The 26,091-nt window shown below is 46.2% G+C and overlaps 1 protein-coding gene across 14 annotated transcripts in view; it reads right to left on the bottom strand.

Moving 5' to 3' along the window:
* Positions 1 to 11,496: 11,496 nt before the first annotated feature.
* SERHL2 (serine hydrolase like 2) overlaps positions 11,497 to 26,091 on the bottom strand; it is a 405,871-nt gene continuing 391,276 nt past the window's right edge. For 13 of the 14 annotated variants that reach the window (XM_073586685.1, XM_073586692.1, XM_073586683.1 and 10 more), the window contains 2 exons: positions 25,560 to 25,653; positions 11,497 to 12,283 (listed from right to left, as the gene is read on the bottom strand). In XM_073586685.1, coding sequence (XP_073442786.1) covers positions 12,164 to 12,283; positions 25,560 to 25,653 — 214 coding nt within the window. In that variant the 3' untranslated portion in view covers positions 11,497 to 12,163. Of the gene's footprint in view, positions 12,284 to 25,559; positions 25,654 to 26,091 lie in introns of those variants that run through there. The other variant, XR_012234322.1, reaches the window with a different exon arrangement.

The following is a 26,091-nucleotide window of genomic DNA, read 5'->3' as shown; positions in this document are numbered from 1 at the left end:
TGCACCCAGGCGGTTTCTTGGGCTCAGGCCCACAAAGCCACGTGCTTTTACATTCCAGGATCCGCCTGGCCTACGCGGCTACAAATTCCATTGTCCTGAAGGATTCTCCCTCCCTGGTCAGGTTAAACCAGCCCTGAGGTGGTGGTTGAACTACAGAAATCTTCAGAAGGGAGTCAGTCGGATTCAGCTTCCCCTGAAAACATTCCGCTCAGATGCAGCCAACGAGGCGGGGGCGCAGTAGTAGAGAGATCCTATTTTCAGGGGTGATGGCTGCCGAGCTTCAGCACCAGTTCCTCAAATCTAAGAGAACTGAAGGCGGTAGGAAAAGCGCTAAAAGACATCATCGCTAATCCAAAATCGCCACGTCTGCACCTACTCGGACAACATGACCACAGTGGCCTATCTCCAGCTAAGGGGGTACAAAGTACGCCAGCCTGAAAGCAATAGCAACAAGGATCTTCTCCTGGTCAGTGCGTCTGAAAGGATCAGACAACACCCAGGCAGATTTCCTCAGTCGAGAAGACGTTCATCCGGAGGAGTGGCGCCTGGACCATGCGGTATTCGTGTCCCTAGCCTCCAGATGGGATGGGGGTGGACCTAGCCGCCAACAGGCAAAATGCGAAGACAGGGGTATTCGTCTCTCTCAACCACATGGACGGAGTGCAAGGAATAGGTGCCCTTCACCCAATGGTGGGATTTCAACCTCGCATATACCTGCCCACCCACACCGATGCGGGCAAAAAACATCTCAGGAAATCCAGACGGACCGAGTTCCCACAATACTAATCGCCCCGCGGTGACCCAGAAGAAGTGGTAAAGTGCCCTACCTGCCATGGCCCAGGAAGGTCCTGGCTTCTGCCCCAAAAAGGGCGACCTCCTTCACCAAGGTCCTCTGCTACACCCAGACATAGGCAAAGGGAACCTGGCAGCATGGTTATTGAGGCCGAATTCCTAAGAGCCAAATAGCTCTCGAATAGGGTAATCCAAACCCTTCAGGAAAGCCAAAAACCAATAACCAAGGCCATCTATGCCAAGGTCTGGGAAAGATTTACGCCCTGGTGCTTTTCAGGCACCCCTGATCCCTTCCATCTCAGTGCAGCACAGACCCTAGATGTGTACAAAAGGTCTGGAACAGAGCCTTATCCCCAGCACTAAAGGTATAAATATCAGCTCTTAGCACCTTTTTTGATCTTGACCTGGCCAGCCACCGCTGGATCCTACGGTCTATGGCTTCGGCAGCCAGGATTCGTCCTATACTCCACGGTCAGGGGCCTCCTTGGGATCTCAACACTGTGCTCAAACCTAAGATCCATTTGAGCCTCTAGATTCCTTGACCATGGAAACCTAACCCTTTAACCGTCCTCTTAGTCGCAATTACGGAGGCTAGACGTACGGGAGAATTGCAGGCCCTGTCAATTCAAGAAGCTTACCTTGCAATCATTACAGATATTATCTTGAGATTAGATCATGCCTGTCTTCTAAAAATTTCATAGGAATCAGGACATTGTACTGTCCTCATTCGGTCCAAGCTCTTCCAACCCTAAGGAAGAGACCTTCCACACTCTAGACATTTGCAGAGTGGTCCTGTCTACCGACAATAGAGTGAAGCCTAGCGGATTCACCAGAATCTATTCATCCAGTTTTCAGGACGAAATAAGGCAAGGAGTCAAAGAACACGATCGCGAATTGGATCACACAATCTATCTGCCTGACTTACGCATCACAGAAGCTAGCTCCACCTGCCTCACTGAGGCACATCCTACCCATGCGATAGCAACGTCATGAGAGAAAAAAAAAAAAAAAAAGGGGGAATGCTTTGTCAGAGCGGATATGCAGAACCGCCCCTGGTCGTCCATGCACACGTTCACCAGGCGTTACAGGCTAAATTTCAATGGGGATTTAACATTTGGCAGACGAGTGCTGCAGGCCGTGATTCCCCCCCCTAAAGAAATTGGCTGTTGGTATTACTCCGATGTAGCTGTTGTGGAAGGTGACTAGAGAAAATAGAATTAGACTTACCGGTAATTCGGTTTCTAGGAACCTTCCACGACAGCACTAATTTCCCTCCCTCCCTGATATTCTTATTGGATGATTCCTGCACTTTGGTGGTAACTATTCATACTGGTGTCCAGGAAAACACTGGTGGTTGCAGGAAGGGGAGGGATATTTAACCTCTTACTGTTCCTGTCCCCTATTAGGGCGGGGTAGACATCCTCCGATGTAGCTGTCATGGAAGGTTCCTAGAAACCGAATTACCGGTAAGTCTAATTCTATTTTTCTTTTCTCTCCCAGAGGACGGCCCCTGCTGAATTTTCCTCTCCGAAAAGACGGTCTCCTCTGGTCGGCCGGGAACCTGGGAAAGCCTTTTCTCTTGTCACTGGCTTTCTCTAGGATGTCATCCAGAGTCTTAAACAGAAAATGGCTATCACATGGCAGGGAGCAAAGCTTGACCTTAGACTGTAGATCCCCTGGGCAGTATTTAAGCCATAAAGCGCGTGTTGCGGCATTTGATAATCCGGCTGCTCTGGCTGTTAGCCTCGGAGTCCGCAGATGTGTCTGCCAGGAATGCCGCTGCCCCATGTAACAGATACATACAGTGGCTTGCGAAAGTATTCGGCCCTCTGGAACTTTTCAACCTTTTCCCACATATGCTTCAAACATAAAAATACCAAATTTAAATTTTTGGTGAGGTATCAACAACAAGTGGGACACAATTGTGAAGTTGAACGAAATTTGTTGGTTATTTTAAATTTTTGTGGAAATACAAAAAGTGAAAAGTGGGGAGTGCAATATTATTCGGCCCCCTTTACTTTCAGTGCAGAAAACTCACTCCAGAAGTTCATTGTGGATCTCTGAATGATCCAATGTTGTTCCAAATGACTAATGATGATAAATATAATCCACCTGTATGTAATCAAGTCTCCGTATAAATGCATCTGCTTTGTGATAGTCTCAGAGTTCTGTTTGAAGCACAAAGAGCATCATGAAGACCAAGGAACACAACAGGCAGGTCCGTAATAGTGTTGTGGATAAGTTTAAAGCCGGTTTGGATACAAAATGATTTCCAAAAATTTAAACATCCCAAGGAGCACTGTGCAAGCAATCATATTGAAATGGAAGGAGTATCATTCCACTTCATACTGTATCTACCAAAACCCAGCCGTCCCTTTAAACTTCTAAACTTTCATCTCAAACAAGGAGAAGACTGAACAGAGATGCAGCCAAGAGGCCCATGATCACTCTGGATGAACTGCAGAGATCTACAGCTGAGGTAGGACAGTCTGTCCATAGGACAACAATCAGTCGTGCACTGCACAAATCTGGCCTTTATGGAAGAGTGGCAAGAAGAAAGCCATTTCTTAAAGAAATCCATAAAAAGTGTCATTTAATGTTTGCTACGAGCCACCTGGGAGACACACCAAACATGTGGAAGAAGGTGCTCTGGTCAGATGAAACCAAAATTGAACTTTTTGGCAACAATGCCAAACGATATGTTTGGCGTAAAGGCAACACAGCTCATCACCCTTTCTCAGTCCTCAATCTACTAAAACTCTTGTAAATGCCCTCATCATCTCCCGCCTTGACTACTGCAACACTCTCCTCTGTGGTCTCCCTGCTAACTCTCTTGCACCACTCCAGTCTGTCCTCAATTCTGCTGCCCGACTAATCCACCTCTCTCCTCGCTACTCCCGTCTCCCCCCTCTGCAAATCCCTCCATTGGCTCCCAATTCCCCAACGAATCCAGTTCAAACTACTAACACTGACCTACAAAGCCATGCACAACCTTTCCCCTCCCTGTATCTCTGAACTAATCTCCCAATATCTTCCCTCACATAATCTTCGATCCTCCCAAGACCTCCTACTCTCCTCCACACTTATTCGTTCCTCACACAACCGCCTCCAAGATTTCTCCCGAATATCCCCTATCCTCTGGAATGCCATGCCTCAACACGTCCGATTATCCAACACCCTCGGATCCTTCAAACGGAACCTGAAAATTCATCTTTTCAGGAAAGCTTACAGCCTGCAATGACCATTCTGCCGCCTCACCAGCGCCTGAGCTGCCGCCTTCATCACCACCAGAGCTGCTGCACCCCCGACCGTCTGTCTCTTCCCCACTATCCCGTAGAATGTAAGTCCGCAAGGACAGGATCCCCTCCCCTCTGTACCAGTCTGTCATTGTAAATTTGTTCACTGTTAACGATAGCTATAACTTTGTGTGCAACCCCCCCTTCTCATGTACAGCACCATGGAATTAATGGCGCTATATAAATAAATAATAATAATCACCCTGAACACACCATCCTCACTGTCAAACATGGTGGTGGGCAGCATCATGGTTTGAGCCTGCGTTTCTTCACAGGGACAGGGAAGATGGTTAAAATTGATGGGAAGATGGATGGAGCCAAATACAGGACCATTCTTGAAGCAAACCTGTTGGAGTCTGCAAAAGACCTGAGACTGGGACGGAAATTTGTTTTACAACAAGACAATGATCCCAAACATGACGCAAAATCTACAATGGAATGGTTCACAAATAAATGTATCCAGGTGTTAGATTGGCCAAGTCAAAGTCCAGACCTGAATTCAATCGAGAATCTGTGGAAAGAGCTGAAAACTGCTGTTCACAAACGATCTCCATCAAAGCTCACTGAGCTTGAGCTGTTTACCAAGGAAGAATGGGCAAGAATTTCAGTATCTCGATGTACAAAACTGATAGAGACATACCCCAAGCGACTTGCAGCTGTAATTGAAGCAAAAGGTGGCACAACAAAGTATTAAGTTAAAGGGGCCGAATAATATTGCACGCCCCACTTTTCAGTTTTTGTATTTCCACAAAAATTTAAAATAACCAATACATGTCGTTCAACTTCACAATTGTGTTCCACTTGTTGTTGATTCTTCACCAAAAAATTTGGTGTCATTTGGTATCTTTATGTTTGAAGCATGATATGTGGGAAAAGGTTGAAAAGTTCCAGGGGGCCGAATACTTTCGCAAGGCACTTATCAGCTAAAATTTTCTCTTTCGGTAATTTAAAAGCGAGTTGTTCCTCAAGCTGTTGGAGCCAGATCATTAAAGGGGTTGTCCGGGCTTTTCACATAATCTCAGTACATATCTGGGCTGCAGAATTATGACAATAAGTAATTTACTTTCTGTCAATAGTTTGCACGGTTTTCTAGATATTCTGAACAGAACGTCCAAGGGGCGTGTGTTATGGCATTGAAATGAGAACTAGTTGTAACCTCCTACTCTACTCCAAACCTGCCCTCTATTGCAACAACCCCACCCTCCGTAGCTACAGGTCCTCCCCGTCCACATGAAGAAGCCCTCATCACACAGTAACAAATTCTTCCCCTCCAGCAGCCTCACTGCAGAGAGCTGCTCCTCCCCCAGACACACGCTGAACAGTTATCTATGGAAAGTGAAACTAGCGAGGAGGTAAAATCGTCCTGTATTCTGGGCCACTCCATGATTACAATACATAACTCATTATCAGTAATTCCTTCCCTCACTGTCCCAGGCTGCTGGCAGCAGTGAGAACAGACTGTGTGATGGCCAGTGATGGGGGTCTGCAGCTTCTAATCTGCACAGGGTATGGCAGTCACTGATGTAATCTGTTCTATGACAAAGCCTCTGCTGTGTCAATGAGACAGCTCTGTGTCACTGATGTCTTCACACAGCAGCAGATTTGGTTCAGTGTATGTGCAAAGCTCCACCAAACTCCCAGCAAGCTCCAGTGACCAGCACCACCCACTGCCCACTCATTGGCAGCAAACTGCACCAGCACTCATCTTTATCATCATTCCAGCATTTGAAAGAACACAGCAGTGATCCTGTATTTGTGAAAGCAGCACAATACATACATACATACACCCCCCCAACACTTCACACTGTTACAGCTGCTGATTGGACAGGCTGCTCCCATCAGTATTTGTGTCATTAGAGACACAGTGCTCACACATACACTGCACCAAATCTGCTGCTGTGTGAAGACATCAGTGACACAGAGCTGTCTCATTCACACAGCAGAGGCTTTGTCACACAACAGATTACATCAGTGACTGCCATCCCCTGTGCAGATTAGAAGCTGCAGACCCCCATCACTGGCCATCACAGTCTGTTCTCACTGCTGCCAGCAGCCTGGGACAGTGAGGGAAGGAATTACTGATAATGAGTTATGTATTGTAATCATGGAGTGGCCCAGAATACAGGACGATTTTCCCTCCTCAGTAGTTTCACTTTCCATAGATCACTGTTCAGCGTGTGTCTGGGGGAGGAGCAGCTCTCTGCAGTGAGGCTGCTGGAGGGGAAGAATTTGTTACTGTGTGATGAGTGCTTCTTCATGTGGATGGGGAGGGCCTGTAGCAATGGAGGGTGCGGTTGTTGCTATAAAGGGCAGGTTTGGAGTAGAGTAGGAGGTTACGACTAGTTCTCATTTCAATGCCATAACATCCCCCCCTTGGACGTTCTGTTCAGAATATCTACAAAACCATGCAAACTATTGACAGAAAGTAAATTACTTATTGTCATAATTCTGCAGCCCAGATATGTACTGAGATTATGTGAAAAGCCCGGACAACCCCTTTAAGGAACGTGCCATGCAAGTTCCAGCTATTGCGGGCTTCAACCCCCCCCCACTGCTGCTTCCCATGTGTGTCTCAGGTAGGAATCCGCTTTTTTATCCAATGGATCCCTGAGTACCCGAGTCTTCTAAGGGGAGCGCCGTTTTCTTGGAGGATCTGGACACCACTGCAATCTTTGGGACTTTGTCCCATATCTGTATCCTTTTCTTCAAAAGGATACCTTCTTTTAGAGGAGGCGGGTAGGACTCCTGACTTTTCTGTTTTTTCAACTCTCTATTAATAAGTGCTTGTATTTTTTCATTAACTGGAATGGCTCGCTTTTTCCTTTCCTGAAGTCCAAACATTACGTCTTCCAGGGATCTGGTCGTTTTTTCCTCCCTCAGGCCCATCGACATCCTGATGGCCTTAAGGAGACAGTCAGTGTCTTCTATCGGGAAGCATGGTTTACCACCCGCAACACTATCTGAGGAGGAGGAATACGGGGACTCGGCCTGTCCTAAGTCCTGAGACGAGGTTGAGGAAGAGTTAGATAGGTTTTTAACTTTCTTCTTCCCTTTCTTTAATAGGGTTTTAAGGGAGCTCTCCACTTCCGACCTAATTACCGACCTAAGGCTTGCTGGAAAATCAGTGGTCTCCTCCGCAATAATCCTCTGCATGCAGCTGGAGCATAAGTCCTTCTGCCATTCCTTCGCTATTGGACTATTACACAGGGCACAGACCCTGTTATTCTTCTTTGACACAGACTTTCTAGGCTTTTCTTAAAGATTTAAACAATAGGGGCCTATTAAACACCTAGCTAACATTCATGAAGATCACTCACCACCCATTGATAACCAAGGGTATTAGACTCGGCAGCTGTGGAGGGACACGTAATGCCTCTTCTCTGTACATCGAGGAATCCCTAGACCTGTGGCTGGGATGACTGCTGCTTCTGGTACTTGACCGGCTGTCACACTTGCGGCCCTGCTGTGGATGAACAGCAGGTTGTGCTGGAGGTAGTGGCGGTGGCGATAATGCCTGCCACTCTGACTCCATTTTGCCAGCAGCCTGCTCCTCTGGTGTCCTCCTTTTTAAACTTCCCAAACGTTCCGGGTGAGGATCCACCCCTCCCCCTGCGACCGCTGGCCAGATCGCCTTCATTTGTTCAAAAAAGCCAGCCGGCGTCACAGAAGGCGCCATCTTCCCGGCGCCTCCCTGACATCAGCAGGCAGCCGCCAAATAATCCATTGCGGCACCTGTGACATCGGCGGCACCCGGAAGTGATCCCCGGCCACTTCTCCACACGCTGCCTCAGTGTGAGCCAGCTTGGGGGACTCAAGGGGAGGGAGGTGCAGCGGATATCATCCCGAGCACCCCGGAGAATTCCGCCCGCGTGAAGGCAAGGCCCTCGGGGAACCCCGCGGACTGCGCTACAGGTATGACACCTACTCTTCTCGCCCCGGGACGGGTCTGGGACCTTTTCCTTTGCATGACAGGCACCGCTGCTGTCAGTATGGGATTCCCTTCCAGGACAGAAACCCAACTGAAGCCGGGGAGAGGTACCGCCACTTATATTTCAGTAGGTTCCTGTCCTGGCAGGGCGGATCCCTCTCTCAGGTGTGCTGTCATGGGTGAAGGGAAAAACATTTTTTCTTTGTGAGAATACTGAAAATACTGCCTCTTGTGTGAACAAACTAGAAAAGTGACTTTCTCACAACACGCATGCATTCTTTTCTCAGAACGCTTGCTATCTGGGGGCCTAATCTCTTAATTCGGCCTCACTGGTGATCCGGCATATCTGACTTTGGGTCAGAACGAAAACAGCTACAACAACTGTGAACACAGTTTAAAAATAAAAAAAAAAGAAGAGGAGGTAAAAATAATTATTTTTTCTTTAAAATATTTTTTTGGCGTAAAAGCGCTAAAACATCAAAAAAGATAAATGTGGTATGGCTGTAATCGTACTGACCTGAAGAATAAAGCTGCCTTATCAATTTTACCACACATGGAATGACAAAAAAATAATAGTAATTCCTGAATTGCTGGTTTTTGCTCATTCTGCCTCCCAAAAATCGGAATAGATATAAAAAAGCTACGTGTCCAAAAATGGTAACAATAAAAATGTCAACTCGTCCCACAAAAAGCAAGCCTTCACATGAATCAGCCTAAATATGGAAAAATTATAGCCATCTAAATATGATGAAGCATTTTTTTTGTGTGTAGCAGCAGCCAAACAGAAAAAAAACCCTATAAATCTTGTATCGCTGTAATCGCACCAACCCGAAGAATAAAGTCGTCTAATCACTTATGCTGCACGAGGAACGGCGTAAAAAAATGGCTCTGTATAAAGTGCTATAGCTCCAAGCACCCCAAAACAAATTCAGCAAATCCAAATGCCTCCCCTTTTGAACTCTACAGTGTGTCTACACCACATTTAGCATTCACGTTTGGCATTTCTGTAGGGATGAGGGCACCACAACGTACTGGTGACTACAACGTACTGTGCACTGAAATGGCAGGTTGCAATTTTCACTCAGCAACATCCACTACTGTTTGTTTCTGGAAAACACCCATGGAGTCAAAATTGTCACTATACCAATAGATTAACTCCCAAAGGGGTATAATTTTCAAAATTAGGGGCTCTATATATGAAGTTGCAAATTATTCTAGCAAAAACTGTGCTCCTAAAGGAAAATAGGCCTCCGTCTCTCCAGTGTCTCTACGTGTGGCTAAGCAGTACTGTAGAGTCACATATTGGGTATTTCTACATTCAGCAAAAATTGTGGGACAAAATTTGGTGCCATTTTTACCCATTTCCTAGTGTGAAAATGTAAAATATGGCGCGCTAAAACCAAATTTTCGTGGTAAACATGTAATTTTTTTTTCTTCATTGCCCAATAGTATAAGATTTTATGACACACTTGTGGTGTCAATGTGATCACTGCACCCCTAGATAAATTCATTAAGAAGTGTAATTTGTAAAATGGGATCTTTTATGGGGGGTTCTGCTGTTCAGGCCCCTCTGGGGCTCTACCAATGTGACATGACACCCTCAAACCTGTCCAGCAAAACTGAACTCCAATATGACGCTTCTTCCTTTCTGAGCTTTTCACTGTGAAAACTACTTTTGAGGCAACCACATATGGGGTCTTGGTGTACTCAGACAAAAATGGACTCCAAAAATTGCTGTATTATTTCTCCTGTTACCCTTGTGAAAATAAAAACATTGAGGCTAAAAGAACCTTTTTGTGGGGAAAATTTGATTTTTTTTTTATTTTCTTGACTCATAGTTATAAACTTCTGTGAAGCACCTGGCGGTTAAATGGGTTCACCACACATATTGATAAATTCCTTGAGGGGTCCCAGTTTCTAAAATAGTGTCTCTTGTGTGGGAAGGTTTTATTGTTTAGGCACATCAGGAGCTCTCCAAATGAGACCTGACACCTGCAGAACATTACATCAAAATCTGCATTCCAAATCTTCATCCTTTCTGAGCCCTGCCATGCTGCCAAACAGTAGTTTACCTTCCCACATATGGGTATTGGCGTACTCATAAGAAATTGCTCTACAAATTTTAGGATCCATTTTCTCCCGTTACTCTTGTGAAAAGAAAAAAATTGGAGCTAAAATAACATTTTTGTGGGGAAAATGTGTTTTTTTTTTTTTTTAATATTCACAGCTCACCAATATAAACTTCAAAGAAGCACCTGGGGTTTGAAGGTGCTCACCACACATATAGATAGGTTTCACGATGGGTCTAGTTTCCAAAATGGGGACACTTGTGGGGAGTTTCCACTCTTTAGGCAGGTCATGGGCTCTCCAAATGCAATATGGCATCTGCTAATGATCACAGCAAATTTTGCATTCAAAAAGTCAAATAGCGCTCCTTCCCTTACGAGCTCTGCCGTGCGCCAACACAGTAGTTCTCCCCTACATATGAGGTATTGGCGTACTCCGGAGAAATTGCACAACAACTTGTATGATGCAATTTCTCAAGTTTCAGATGCAAAATTTGGGGCTAAAACAACATTTTTTGAGAAAAATTTGTTTTTTTTATTTTCATGGCTCAAAGTTATAAATTTCTATGAAGCACCTGGGGGTTAAAGGTGCTCACTACACATCTAGTTAAGCGGTTTCCACTGTTTAAACACATCAGGGGCTCTCTAAACGAGAAATTTCCTGTTACCCCTGTGAAAATAAAAAAAATTGTGGTCTAAAGTCAAATTTTTGTGAAAAAGTTAAATGTTGATTTTTTCCTTACACATTGCTGTGAGGCACCGGAAGGGTTAATGAAAGTATTGTCTGGTCTGGTTTTGAATACTTTGGGTGCAGGTTTTAGAATTATGTCACTTTTGGATATTTTCTGTCATATAGGCTCCTCCAAGTCACTTCAAATGTAATGTGGTCCCTTAAAAATTGGCTTTGTTAATTTTGTTGGAAAAATGAGAAATCGCTGGTCAACTTTTAACCCTTCTAACTTCCTAACATAAAAAATCATGTTTCAAAAATTGTGCTGAAGTAAAGTAGACATGTGGGAAATGTTATTAATTATATTGTGTGACATGATTCTTTGATTTAAAGGCATCAAAATTTTAAAATAGCTAAATATTCGCCAAATTTCCGATATTTTCACAAATAAATGCAAGTCATATTGAACAAATTTTAACACTATCATGACGTACAATATGTCTTGAGAAAACAGTCTCCGAATCAGTGGGATTCGTTGAAGGGTTCCAAAGTTATTACTTCATAAAATGACACTGGTCAGTATTATTACATTTGGCCCGGTCATGAAGGTGAAAACAGGCTCGGGGGTGAAGGGGTTAAATCCACACATGTGAAGAAGGCCTAAAACAGAGACCTCAGTTAGTGCATCCGACCTTGCTAGTTGCCTGCCAATCCCCCACCTCAAATTGAAAGTTAAGACATAAATACTGTTGTTTATTTTTTTATTTTTTAATATGTCAGTTATATATGTCTGTCCAATCACAGCTTTGAAGCGCTTCATCCTTCCAATAAAAGATCAGGTTTAGTATTTGCTGAATGTCCTCCATTAAAAAAACATTAGGCTATGTGCACACGTTGCGTATTCTGCTGCGTTTCCGCAGCGGTTTTGGCCCTGCGGAAACGCAGCAGTTCCGCAGCGGTTTTGGCCTTGCGGAAACGCAGCAGTTCCGCTGACATGGTACAGTACAATGAAAGCCTATGAGTTTTCAAAAACGCTGTGCTCACGCTGCGTTTTTTTCCGTGCGGTTTTGCTGCGGTTTACAAACTGCAGCATGTCAATTGTTTGGGCGGTTTCCGCAGCAGTTTCACACCTTTAACATAGTAGAGGTGTGAAACCGCAGGGCAAAACCGCAGACCAAACCGCAGGAAAACCGCAGGTCACTTTACCTGCGGTTTTACCTGCGTTTCCGCGCGGAAAAACCCGCAGCGGAATCCGCAACGTGTGCACAGAGCCTTAGATATATTTTATGCACAACAGCTGCTTTTGAGATCTTTTATAGTTGACATCTGTAGATAGAGTTCAGAAAGAAGGCGGTATATGGGCAATCCATTGTAGCAGTAACAGGAAGGTTTCTCCATCAGCTGTAAAAGGTTACAACTGTGAGTGAATGTAAGGCCGATCATACAGCTGATTTACAAGGATTTTGGCAATCTTCTCTGGTTCATTCAAATGAACAAAATGATTTCCATCCACAATAGTGGACTGAAAGCGCTGAAAAGACAGAAACAACATAATGTGCTTAACGAAAATCTATAATAAAGTTTCTGTGCATTCATTGTTCATAAAGTAGCTAGTACAAGTATGTTATTTGAACATAATTGGAAGGTCACCAATTGTAATGGAAAAATGGAAAATTAACATTGAAGTGGATGGGAAAGAAATAACTTTTCACTGCATTTTTTAAGGAAATGTTCAGGTGGTGACTATCTGGAAACCAATGGAATAACTTATAATAAGTTCTTCTTTAAAGGTATATCCACATACGGTGAACATATATTCCCTTAAAACAAATCTTTAATAGTAAAATATTAAACTCCATAGGGATGGAGCCATGCATTCAAGGATAGGGATGCGGAACCATGCATTCAAGGATAGGGATGAGGAGCCATGCATACAAGGATTAGGGATGAGGAGCCATGCATACAAGGATTTGGGATGAGGAGCCATGCAGACAAGGAAAAGGATGAGGAGCCATGCAGACAAGGAAAGGGATGAGGAGCCATGCATACCAGGATAGGGACAAGGAGCCATGCATATCAGGATAGGGACGAGGAGCCATGCATACCAGGATAGGGACGAGCAGCCATGCATACCAGGATAGGGAAGAGGAGCCATGCATACCAGGATGCGGATGAGGAGGCCATGCATACCAGGATAGGGATGAGGGGACAATGTTTTCGCAGTTTTTCGTGGTAAAATTAGGTACTTCAGCTTATATTCGGGTTGGCTTACACTCAAGTATATTAGCTATTTCAATTTGCAATATGCTAATTTCACCTTCAACCATGGGGTTGTTAATAGATTATTCTCTGGGACGTTTACTTTTCCCTGTGTATAACCTTGCCTAATCAGAAAAAGGTAGCATCATACAGAGGAGAAAAAATTCCACCATAGTAGTTCAGAACTGGCATTTTCACTGTAATCTGGTAAGACTGATATGTCTTGCTTTATCATATCAAGATCTCTTCACTCCCAGCATGATACTAGACATGGATCCAGTGTTATCCAGAGTGTTGTATGTAACAAATGTGACACTGTTGCAGCCCTCCTCTTCCCTTGGTGATGACTGCGTGATCAGTATTTGTCATATAGTCCACATCTACTCTCCCTCCAACCTCCAAGTGGCCGTCATATACCGACCTCCGGGCCCGGCCACTGCCTTTATTGACCAATTCGCTACCTGGCTTCTTCACTTTCTTTCCACTGAAATCCCACTATCATCATGGGTGACTTCAACATCCCCACCCTTCAGTCAACAGCCTCCAATCTCCTGTCCCTTCCTGCATCTTTTGGACTTGCTCACTGGTCCTCCCCAGCCACCCACACAGACGGACGGACATACAATAGACTTGGTCTTCACCCGTCTCTGCTCTCTATCTAACCTTCACCAACTCCTCTCTCCCTCTATCCAACCACCATCTACTCACTTTCTCATCCCTGTCCTCCTCACCTGTCACCCATGTCCAGTAACATGCGCAACCCCGCAGAAATCTCGCACACCTAGACACCCACACGCTCTCTGACTATATTCTACCACTGGCATCCATATCCTCACTCCATGACAGACAGTACCACTGCTTTCTACAATGCCACTCTTGCATCAGATATTGACGCAGTGGCACCTCTCGTTCATGGCATAGTGCGACGTATCAACAAACAACCCTGGCACATTAACACCAATAAAAAGCTCCGGGAAGTGTCTAGGGTTGCAGAGTGGTGTTGGAAGAAAACAAATTTGCAAGATGACTTCACTGCATTCAAACAGGCAACACTCGCTTTCAAATATGCCCTCACCTCTGCTATACAGGTCTATCTCACAACCCTTGTATCTTCTCTATCCTACAACCCCAAACAGTCATACAAAACTTTTAACTCCCTCCTCTGCCCACTCCAACCTCCCTCATCTCTGCTGAGGACTGCCACACACTTCAAAAATAAGATCAACCAAACAAGGCAAGTCTTCAACAATGCCCAAACCCCATAACCTCCTTCTCCAACATCACTGAAGGGGAGCTTAATTCTCTCCTCTCCAAATCGCACCTCACCACCTGTGCACTTGACCCCATCCCACCTCATCTCCAACCTCAGGTCCCTAACCCACCTCTTCAACCAAATACTAACTTCTGGTACTTTTCCTTCTGCTTTCAAACATGCGACAATCACGCTTAGCCTTAAAAAAACAACCCTTGACCTAACCGCTATGTCCAGCTATCACCCAATATCGCTGCTCCCATTCGCTTCCAAACTCCTGGAGCAGCACATCCACACTGAACTTTCCTCCCACCTCTCATCTAACTTGCTCTTTGACAATCTACAATCTGATTTCTGTCCCCATCAATCCATTGAGACAGCCCTGACCAAAATTACTAACGACCTACATACAGCCAAAGTTAAAGGAAAATACTCTATACACCTCCTTCTAGACCTGTCCTCTGCTTTTGACACAGTTAACCACTGCCTCCTACTACAGATCATCTCCTCCTTTGGCATCAAAGACCTTGCCCTATCTTGGATCTTCTCATACCTTTCAGATCGCACATTCAGTGTCTCCCACTCCACCTCCTCATCACACCCTCTCTCTGTTGGAGTCCCCCAAAGCTCTGTTCTAGCACCCCTAGTCTTCTCAATCTATACACTTGGCCTGGGACAACTTAAAGTCCCATGGATTCCAGTACCACCTTTATGCTGATGACATTTCAGATCTACCTCTCTGGCCCAGACGTCACCTCTCTGCTGTCCAGAATCCCGGAGTGTCTATAAGCCATATCCTCCTCCTCCTCTCGCTTCCTCAAACTCAATGTGGACAAATCTGAACTCATCATCTTTACATCATCTCACAAATCATCCTTATCTGACCTATCACAATTAACGACATCACGCTTTCCCCCGTACTGAAAGTCTGCTGCCTCGGAGTAACCCTCGACTCTGCCCTGTTCTTCAAACCGCACATCTAAGTTCTTTCTACCTCCTGTCGCCTCCAGCTCAAAAATATTTCCAGAATCCATCCTTTCCTCAACCCTCAATCTACTAAAATGCTTGTGCATGCCCTCATCATCTCCCGCCTCGACTACTGCAACATCCTTTTATGTGGCCTCCCTGCTAACACTCTCACACCTATCCAGTCCATCCTTAACTCTGCTGCCCGACTAATTCATCTCTCTCCTCACTAATCCTCTGCTTCTCCCCTCTGCAAATCTCTTCACTGGCTCCCATTCCCTCAGCATATCCAATTCAAATTACTAATACTGACCTACAAGGCCATCTATAACCTGTCTCCTCCATATATCTCTGAACTAATCTCCCGATATATCTTCCCCCACATAATCTCAGGTCCTCCCAAAACCTCATTCTCTCCTTCACATTTATTCGCTCCTCACCCAACTACCTCCAAGACTTCTCCCGAATAGCCCACATCCTCTGGAATTCTTTGCCCCAACACGTCAGACTATCAATCACATTCGGATCCTTCAGACGGAACCTAAAAACCCACCTCCTTAGGAAAGCTTTTAGCCTGCAATGACCCCGCTGCCTCCTCACCACTGCCGGAGCTACCGCCTCACCAACACCAGGGCTGCCACAGCCCCCCAACCTACTGTCTCCTTCTCCAACAACCTGTCGAATGTAAGCCCGCAAGGGCAGGGTCATCTCCCCTCTGTATTAGTCTGATTGTTAGTTTAATTACTGTAAACGATCTGTAATTTGGAAATAACCCCTTCTCATGTACAGCACCATGGAATCAATGGTTCTATGTAAATAAATATTAATAATAATATACAATGCTCTGGATCTATGCAAAGTATTATTCCCCAATACCGGAGACAGATTTAGAGTGTTGTATATAATCGCACTCCCCTTACTGACATTAGAAGCACCGGGAGTGAGCAAATCTTAACGTAATAAGGTCAGACATACCAGTCTAAGAGCACAATCAGGCGACTGTACAAATCAGACCAAGATCGGAACACAGTGCAGCGACTGGCCAGCAGCTCTCCCAACCAGAATGGGTCAGCTTCGTGTATTTCTATGCAGCTGTCAAACTCGGGTTGGTAGAGCCGCTGGACAGTTCACACAGTGTGTTCCGATCTTATGTATAATATAAGACTGGATGCGTCCTTCTGTCCGAAGCCAGTATAGACTGCGCCTGCACAGTGTGGCTGGAGTCAGAAGTACAGATTCAGCATTAATAGATAGTGAGGAAGACGAGACTAAAAGAGGAGCGTGGTGCTGGAGTCAGCACCTACACATAGTGCGAGCTCTGGCGCCATTTTAATGAAGACAAATTTGAAGACAAATTTGAAGACAGTGTCAACAAAATGGCGCTGGACAGCAAGACATGCGCTCACTGACTTCAAGCGCAATTTTATTAAGTATTTAAAGCTGACGTGCTGCAAGGGAAGCAGGGAAAAGGGGGAGTAAAAGTGTTTTTTGTAGGTATGGAACAACAGCAATGGGAGAGCATATACCACGTGTCACACTGCCCTGCCATACTTACACTGCCTCGGCATCCTGGCGTGTCTCTAGACCGGGAGCGCGCCACTCGGTGTCCTCACTTCCGGTCTCGCGGCCGGCTCCGGGATCACGTCTCATGTGCACGCGCCCTACGCAGCCAAGGCTGCGCGCACCTCTGGTTCGTCATGCCGCAGGAGAGTCCTGAGCCGGAAGCTTTTGGTATGTACCGGGTATATCAGGCAGCCATTTCCTGTAGGAGGCGCCTGATTATCACTAGTGCACCCCTTAGGCCCCTGTATGGTTCCTGTCTCTCCGTACATCCTGGTTCCCTGCTCCCTGTGTGTACCATACTCTTGAAGGCCATAGAGTCCCGGCTGTCAGCTTTACAGACCTCTGACCCCAGGAACGCCTCCCAGCTGGCCAGTCTCCAAAAGGAGCTCGCTCAGCAACGTGACACCCAGGCCCACATACTCAGCTATATGGCATCTATAGACGACTGACTCCTGTCCCTTCAGTCTACCGCCTTGGCCCCTGTCCAAGCTCAGGTCTCGCACCCGCCACGGCAAGCCGCCTCAATATAGTGATGACCCCAAGCTGTGTCGGGGTTCTTTGAACCAATGCCGGCTACACTTTGAGCTGCTGCGGCAGCAATATCTCACTCATCAGGCTAAGGTGGCCTTTGTGGTCTCTCATTTAGAGGGAGAGGCCTTAGCGTGGGTTAATCCCCTCTGGGAGCGCTATGATCCTCTCATTTCCCAGCTGTCAACTTTTTTAGAAACCTTTTGTAGGGTGTTCGATGAGCCAGGTCGTGGGCTTCCACCATCGCGTCCCTCTTTAATCTCCACCAGGGTTCTCTTTCCGTTGGCCAATATGCCATTTGTTTTTGCACTCTGTCCTCCGAGTTGGGCTGGAACAACACGGCTCTGGTAGGGGCGAGGTCTGTCAGGTCGAATTAAAGATGAGCTAGCAGGACGTGATACACCAACTTCCTTCGAGGATTTAATCTCCCTTGCTACACGAATCGATCTGTATTTCCAGGAGCGCTCTCATGAGGCTGCTCGGGAGAGACTTCCTCACTCGTCCTCATCCACTCGCAGGCCACCCAGCCTGCGACCCGTGAAATAATCTTCAGCTTCTGCACCTGAGCCAATGCAGGTGGATCGGCTCAAGATGGCGGAACAGCGCCGTAAGGAGAGGCTCGCGCAAGGACTTTGCTTTTATTGTGGAAGTGCTTCCCATTTTCTTTGCTCCTGTCCAGAGAGGCCGGGAAACTCCTCTGCCTAGGACAGGTAAGAGAGGCCCCCATAGGTGTATGTGATTCCTCTCTACCCCTGACTCTGTCTATTTTGTTGAACCTGGGTTCTAGACGTTACTTGGAGGTGGCCTATGTGGATTCAGGTGCGCCAGGGAATTTTATTAGGCTCAAGGCGGTTAAAAAATATCGGATTCCTGTCAGGTCCTTGGAGAGTCCTCAGCGGATAGTTTTGGTTGACGATAAGCCCTTGCAGGAGACCATTACCCAGGTCACCGAAGAAGTGGAGCTGCAGGTCGGAGCCTTGCATCGGGAGAAGATAGCCCTCTATGTCCTGTCATCTTTGTCTCATACGTTTCTTCTTGGGCTCCCTTGGCTAAGCGCACATGAGCCAAACCTCGACAGGCGATCTGTTGAAATACTCCGTTGGGGATAGCTCTTCCAGAAAAAGTGCCTGCTGTCCGTCCATCTGGTGGGTTCTTCTTGTTCACCATCTGCGCCTGCAGGCTTGCCTATTGGTCCTTCGTGGATTTCTTCAACAAAACGGAGGCGGAGAGTCTTCCCACGCATCGACCGTATGACTGTCCGATTGACCTTGTACCTGGCTCCACTCTGCCTAGGGGTAGAATATGCCCATTATCTCCTGCCAAGACACAAGCCATGTCGGATTATGTTTAGGAAAATCTGGCCAAAGGCTTTATCCGAAAGTCGTCCTTGCCCGCAGGCATGGGTTTCTTCTTTGTTAAAAAGAAGGATGTGTCTCTCCGTCCTGTATTGATTATAGGGTTCCAAATGATCTCACGGTCATAAACAAGTACCCACTACCCCTTAAGGGCCTTTCTCACATAGCGAGATCGCTAGCAATATCGCTAAAGCGTCACCGATTTTGTGACGCAACAGCGATCTCACTTTGTGGGACACGTACCTGCGACCGGCCCCCTCGCTGGATATTGCTGATCTTGCTCGAATGGCCTGGGTCATTTTTTCGTCGTTGGCGTCCCGCTGGCCGGCATGCATCGCTGTGTTCGGCGCCGACTAGCAACGTCGTTAGCGGTGCAGAACACATGGGCGCAGGTAGAAGTCGTCAGAATCGCTGCGGTGTGACAGATAACAGCGACCCCTGACGGATTGCTGTATCGCTGCTGCGTCACTGGAGAGATCTGCCTGTTTGGCAGCTCACTAGCGACCATTTAGCGATGCACCAGCGATCCTGACCAGGTCGTATTGTTGTTGGGATCGCTGGTGCATCGCTAAATGTAACGGGACCTTTATCCTGGAGCTGCTTGATCGGCTAAGGGGAGCATGAAACTTCACGAAGTAGGATCTTCGTGGGTCTTACAACCTGATCCGGTTCCGACCCGGAGATGAGTGGAAGACCACTTTTAACACACGGGACGGACACCAAGTATTTAGTCATGCCCTTTGGTCTTTGCAACGCTCCAGCAGCATTTCAAAAGTTTGTGAACAATGTTTTCTGGGACCTCCTTTACTCCTGCATGGTGGTGTACTTGGATGATATCCTCATGTTTTCTCCAGACCTGTCTTCCCACAGAAGTAATGCCCATCAAGTACTACTACACTTGAGGGAGAATACGCCAAATTCGAGAAGTGTTCTTTTGAATAGTCGTCCCTACCATTCTTGAGGTATATTACTTCTGACTCAGGCTTACGTATGGATCCGGAGAAGGTGTCCGCCATCCTCAACTGGCCCTGACCCCGTGGGGTTAAGGCGATTCAACGATTGGTTTCTCAAATTACTACTGGCAATTCATCCAACATTTCTCCTCGTTATCCTGTCCCAACGTCTGGTTTCCTGAAGCTGAGAACGCCTTTTTGTCCTTAAAGCATGCTTTTGCTACAGCTCCCGTGCTTCATATTCCTGAGGTTAGCAGACCATTCATCCTTGAAGTGGACGCCTCTTCCACAAGAGCCGATGCAGTGCTGTCCCAGAAATCTTCCTCCGGATGGCTAGTCACCTGCAGTTTCTTTTCTAAAGCGTTCTCCACATCAAAACGTAACTATTCCATAGGTGACTAAGAGCTATTAGCCATCAAGTTGGCTTTGGAGGAATGGCGATACTTACTTGAACGTGCTGCACATCCTTTCAAAATCTTCACTGACCATAAGAATCTGGCATATATTCAGTCTGCGCAAAGGCTTAATCCCCAGCAGGCCAGGTGGTCACTGTTTTTCGCCCGGTTTGATTGTGAACTACATTTCTGACCCGGCGATAATAACATCAAAGCTGATGCTTTGTCTAGGTCCTTCCAGTCGGTCGATGCAGAGGAGGAGCCTTCACACATCATCGACCCCTCCAGGGTTATCACTGTGGCTCCTGTCAACTTGACTTCTCTACCACCGGGTAGGACATTCGTTGTGGAAAGCAACAGAAAACTAGTGTTACACTGGGGACATTCATCTAAACTTGCTGGTCATGTTGAGAGTCAAGAAGACCCTCACCCTGATATCTCACTACTATTGGTGGCCATCTCTTCACCAAGATGTCAAAAACTTTGTGGAGTCCTGTGACAAGAACAAGATTCCTAGGTGACCAAAATCTGGGCTCCTGCTTCCTTTTCCGATACCTTAGGCTCCATGGCAGCACTAAGCAATGGATTTTATCACCGATCTTCCTCGTTCCTCTGGGTGTACAGTTATCCTCATGGTTGTAGATCGATTCTCAAAAATGGCTCATTTTGTCCCTCTTCCAGGTTCGCCTCTGCACCCGAGTTGGCAAAAGTTTTCATCCCTCATATTTTCAGAATTCATGGCTTCCCTCTACACACCGTGTCTGACAGAGGAGTTCAGTTCACATCCGGGTTCTGAAGAGCTCTTTGTAAGCTTATGAACGTGACTCTTGACTTTTCTTCTGTCTATCATCCCCAGTCCAATGGTCAGGTGGAACGAATTAATCTGATCCTAACGGCTTATCGCCGTCACTTTTCTAAAACACTCATCTGAACGACTGGGTCAGTCTGCTTCTTTGGGCGAAGTGTGCGTATAATAACAACACGAGCAAATCGTCCTCCAAGTCTCCTTTTTTCATTGTCTTCAGCCAACATCCCAGTGTGCCACTACCACTGCCTACTGTCTCAGTTGTGATTGGTGAGAAGATGTGGCTCTCCTCCAAATTCATTAAGATACCATCTTACAAACTGGGTCCCCGCTACATTGGTCCTTTCAAGGTTCTGGGACGTATTAATGATGTTGCATACAGGTTGAAGCTGCCTGCCTCGCTCTGTATTCCCAATACCTTTCATGTGTCCCTCTTTAAACCCGTGGTGCTAAACTGGTTCCATGCTTCTCCTGGTCATATGCCTCAGCCTGTTGGCATGGGGGATGTCTTTGAGGTAAGGGATATACTTGCCATGAAGAAGGCAAGAGGGACAACTCTCTTCCTAATTGACTGGAAGGGCTTTGGTCCTGATGAGAGGTCTTGGAAACCTTGGGAGATTATCCAAGCACCTCGTATTTTGGCGAGGTTTCTTTCCGACCTTAGAAAGAGGGAGCGTAAAGAAGGGGGTACTGTCACACCGCCCTGCCATACTTACCCTGCCTTGGCATCCCGTTGTCTCTGGATCGGGAGCGCGCCGCTCGGTGTCCTCACTTCAGGACTCGCGGCCGGCTCCAGAATCACGTCTCATGCGCAAGCGCACTACGCAGTTAAGGCTGCGGCCATGCGCACCTCTGGTTCTTAATGCCACAGGAGAGTCCTGACCCGGAAGCTTTTTGGTACGTACCAGGTATATCAGGCAGCCTCTTCCTGTAGGAGGTGCCTGATTATCACTTGTGAACTCCTGTGATTTAGGCCAAGGCCGCGTGCGCCTCTGGTTCCTTATGCCGCAGGAGAGTCCTGACCCGGAAGCTTTTGGTATGTACCGGGTATATCAGGCAGCCATTTCCTGTAGGAGGCGCCTGATTATCACTTGTACCCCCTTAGGCCCCTGTATGGTTCCTGTCTCTCCGTACCTCCCGGTTCACTGCTCCCTGTGTGTACCCGGCGTTACCATACTCTTGTTACCCAACTCCTTCCGTTCTTGTGTTCCCTCTAGTACCTGTCCACTCCAGTCCTCGCCAGCCTCCGGCTCTCTCCCCGTACCTCTTCCGTGTGGCCTGCTTGGTTCTTCCTGTCCGTTCCATTTTGGATCCTGTACCCTGCCTCTCTCCGGTCTCGTCCTCTCTTCTCAGGACACCTAACCCTGTTATGCCTCTTGTGTCTCCTATGGGCCGTCCCTTGGTACCGGCCGTCGCGGTGATAGTCTCTCCTGGGACTGCCCCTCACGCTCCCTGTATAGGGGGCAGTCCTCACTAGGTTAGCTCACCCGAGGGAGGTTAGTCACCACGAAGCAGTGGGTTCACTCTAGGAGTTTCGCAAGTTGTCACATCACGCTGGCAGAAGATATACCAGGACTAGCTATTGAACCCGTTCTACGCCCAGGTGGCAAGCATTTTTATTAGTACATTTTTCTACTATGTTATAGGGAAGTGATCACCAAAAATAACGCTATTAACCTGCAGATATGCGGTTAATAGGGTTATGATGATGCACAGCACCTGAACGCAGGAGGTAGAAAATGATCTTTATTCTCCCCGGCAGCATTCAATTTCAGTCAAGGGGTTGGCACCGGTTCAGTCACTGCTCTGAGTATAGAGAGCGGCCACTGTAACCTCGCCCCCGGTCCTGACAGTCAGATGACCTCAATGTAGAGCTAGGGTCAGTCAGGGCTGGGGGCACTGTTACAGTGGGCCGCTCTGTATACTTAGAGTGGTAAAAGACCCAGCACCACCCCTGCCTCCATGACTGAAACCGAAAGCTGGCAGGACAAGAAAGTTCATCTTTTCACCGCTGCATTCAGCTGCATGCAGACGCCAGGCAGTATAATAGTGCTGTTAACCTGTAGATTAACTGCATACCTGCAAGTTAATAGCATTATTTCTGCAGGTTAATATTAGATTAACCACAGTTCTGCAGGTTAATATTATTTTTGTAGTACAATACTTCAACAAAGTGGTGCCAAAGTCAGTGCGTGTGCATACCGCAAAGTCCAGAGCCATTTTTTTACAAACCCTGTATCTGTAAATTCGCACAGTGTCTTCAATAATATGGTGCCGCATAGCACGGTATTGCGCACATGCTGACTCCACCACCATTTTATTAAAGTAATGTACTACAAAGTCAACATAGCAGTGTACATGTGCATGCACTGCCCATCGCCATTATCCCTATGGCCAACGCGTGTGCACTGCTGTGTTGATATTGTAGTATATTCAATAAATTGTATTGTAAATTCAATTGTACTGTATATTCAATAAAACGACGCCGGAGACAGAGTGTGCGCATACTACGCTATTCAGCGCCATTTTATTGAAGATACTGTATATGCAAATTTGAAGACACTGTCTTAAAAAAAAATGGTGCCGGAAATAGATCAGTAAAAATGCTGCCCACGTGGGCATAGAATGGGTTCAAAAGCTAGTTTAGTTTATATCGCCATCCGACTGGGCACTTACCATTTCAAACTGAAAAAGTAAGTTCTGGACATTGTCTGGGTCGTTTGCATTTTTTCTCCTTTATGATGCTGCCACCATCTTATGATTAGGCAAAGTCAAAACAGAGGAAAAAGTAAATGTAGTGACCCAGTCCAGAGTGTGTACGTCCCTTTAAGTAATACTGAATTGTGAGTAGCTTCTGTACACTACTGCTCACTCTCTAACTGGCCCTCTACATTATTTGTGAGCTGTAATTATCCATTTCTAGTCACCTCCATTTTAGATGCAATGCATTTCTCATTTGCTGTGTACTGGTGCCATCTAATAGTGAAAGTGTACAATGACTGAATTATTGTTTTGTAAGGATCTGAGATGTGAATTTGGCCATCTCCTAGTCACATGGAGGAGCTGTTTTCCAGGCAAGTCTAGAATGTTCTTTTCTCTGAGGGATGCCTTCAGGGAGAGCAGAACAAACGTGGAGGATGTTTTTACCTCAAGATCTCTTGCAGGCCTAAAGGCCCGAGTTCCCTCTAACCTGTACAGAAATAATTCTAAAGTAGTTCTGACAGGATTCACCACATCTAAAGTATTTCTGACAGGAGTCACCATATCTAAAGTATTTCTGACAGGATTCACCACATCTAAAGTACCGTATATACTCGTGTACAAGCCGAGATTTTCAGCACATTTTTTTGTGCTGAAAATGCCCCCTCGGCTTATACACGATTCATTCAGTGGGGGAGGGGGAGCGGCGGCAGGAGCCGGTGGCTGAGAAGTCATACTCACCCCTCCCGTGCATCCCTGAATGTCCCCTGCATCCTCCTTGTCCCAGCGCAGGAAGAAGCTGTCAGCGCTGGACAACGGAGGATTCAGGGACGTTCAGCGACGGCACAGCAGGGTGAGTATGAAGGAGGAGGACGGGGGCTGCACAGAGGGCATTGGAAGCACAGAGAACGGGTGCAGCATGGAGGACGGGGGAGGACAGGGAGCTGAGCCATAGAAGGGGGAGCCGAGCCACGGGTACTGGGAGGGGGGAGAACCACACAGAGCAGGGCAGGGATGAGGGGACAATGTACACCCGGTTTATACTCGAGTCATTAAGCTTACCCAGTTTTCCATGGCAAAATTAGGGGCCTCGGCGTATACTCAGGTCGGCATATACTCGAGTATATACTGTATTTTTGATTGGATTCGCCACAGTTTCTACATTCACCTATAAGTACACTGTGGAGCTAATGCTAAGTACAGGTCTGTAACCTCTAATTGCTGCATCTACCTCCTTCTGTAAAATACCAAAAGATACCATCCAGTGCTCTTAAAGCTCCAGACCCCAATCACATCTCAGTATCTAAGTGTGATCTGTAATTGTTGTGGACTACCCATGAGAGACTGTTCCTTATTTGTTCCAAGTTATAATTCCCGTTCCTGCTGAAGTAAAAGCAACTGTTATCTCCGAGACCAGTGTGTGTCATAATTCCTTCGACTGCGGACACTGTGTGGGGGTGAATAGCAGGGAACGTTCGGCCTGGTCATTACATAAACGTCCTGAGAGAAGAAACTGTTATTGTCCCCTTGGTTGAAAAAGTTAGCATATTAGGCAAAATAAGCTTTCAAAGCCAACATATCTGCAAAGTATAGAAGTGAAATACTTTGAAATAACCACATTTTATTCATCTCTTCAGTCTCTTTACCATGATGTAGCCAGTATAACTAGTGAGGAAAAAGTCTAATTTAATGACCTGAAAGGGCACTGAAGACTAGCTAACCAGCGGTAATTACCAGTGGTAATAAACTGCCATTACCAACAGTAATAAACTACTGCTTTCTTCACTTTGGGGTCCTCGGCTGTGTTTGACAGCCAGGGAATTGGCCTGCTCCTGCTAGATTGCAGGAGAAGGAAATTTAACCACTAGTTGTAAATTTACAATGGTGCTGAATTAAGACCCATGGATCGGAGCCATGAATGTATGGAGCTTGTTCATTATCAGGTTAATTAAACTATTTATCCTTTTAATGCACAATGGTATCAGCAGAAACAATAGCCTTTAAGTGCCAAAAAAATCATAACAGACTAACCTCCTTCAAGTTTTCTTTGAATCCACGCAGCAGGGTTTGTCCTACATCTGTGTAAACTCCTCTCATTAAGTCAGCGGATATTCCCTCATTTGCCCTGTGAAAAAATGTTTGTGATCACATGGCCTGGTAGTAGTTGGTACCATAAAAAATATATCAGCTACTGTGCCTACATGCAGTATATTGTAGTAGTATGCAGGCTTCATGCCATTGGGAATGCAATAAGACACAGTCTACCAACATAACATAACATAAAAAAAACAAAACACCTTTACTGTCTCAGGCCTCAATTAACACATTTTGGAAATCTACAGGGTGGCCCAAAGAATGCATACACATTTCAACATTGGTTATTTGTGCCAGTTTTAAAAATCCAAATTGAATTATGGCAGCAATATGTAATATTATGTTGTCTCTAAAGAAGTATGTAGTCACATGATTGCTAGATCCCTCATGTGGCATCAGGAGAGTCAAAGAAATGAAGAGATTAGGCATGACCATCCCTGTGGACATGGCTTATGGGAAAACTCCTGTA

This window comes from Dendrobates tinctorius, unplaced genomic scaffold (assembly GCF_039654945.1).
Source record: "Dendrobates tinctorius isolate UK_male_01 unplaced genomic scaffold, ASM3965494v1 ptg000094l, whole genome shotgun sequence".
Classification (NCBI taxonomy): domain Eukaryota; kingdom Metazoa; phylum Chordata; class Amphibia; order Anura; family Dendrobatidae; genus Dendrobates; species Dendrobates tinctorius.
This window is presented reverse-complemented; position numbering and strand designations above follow the sequence as displayed.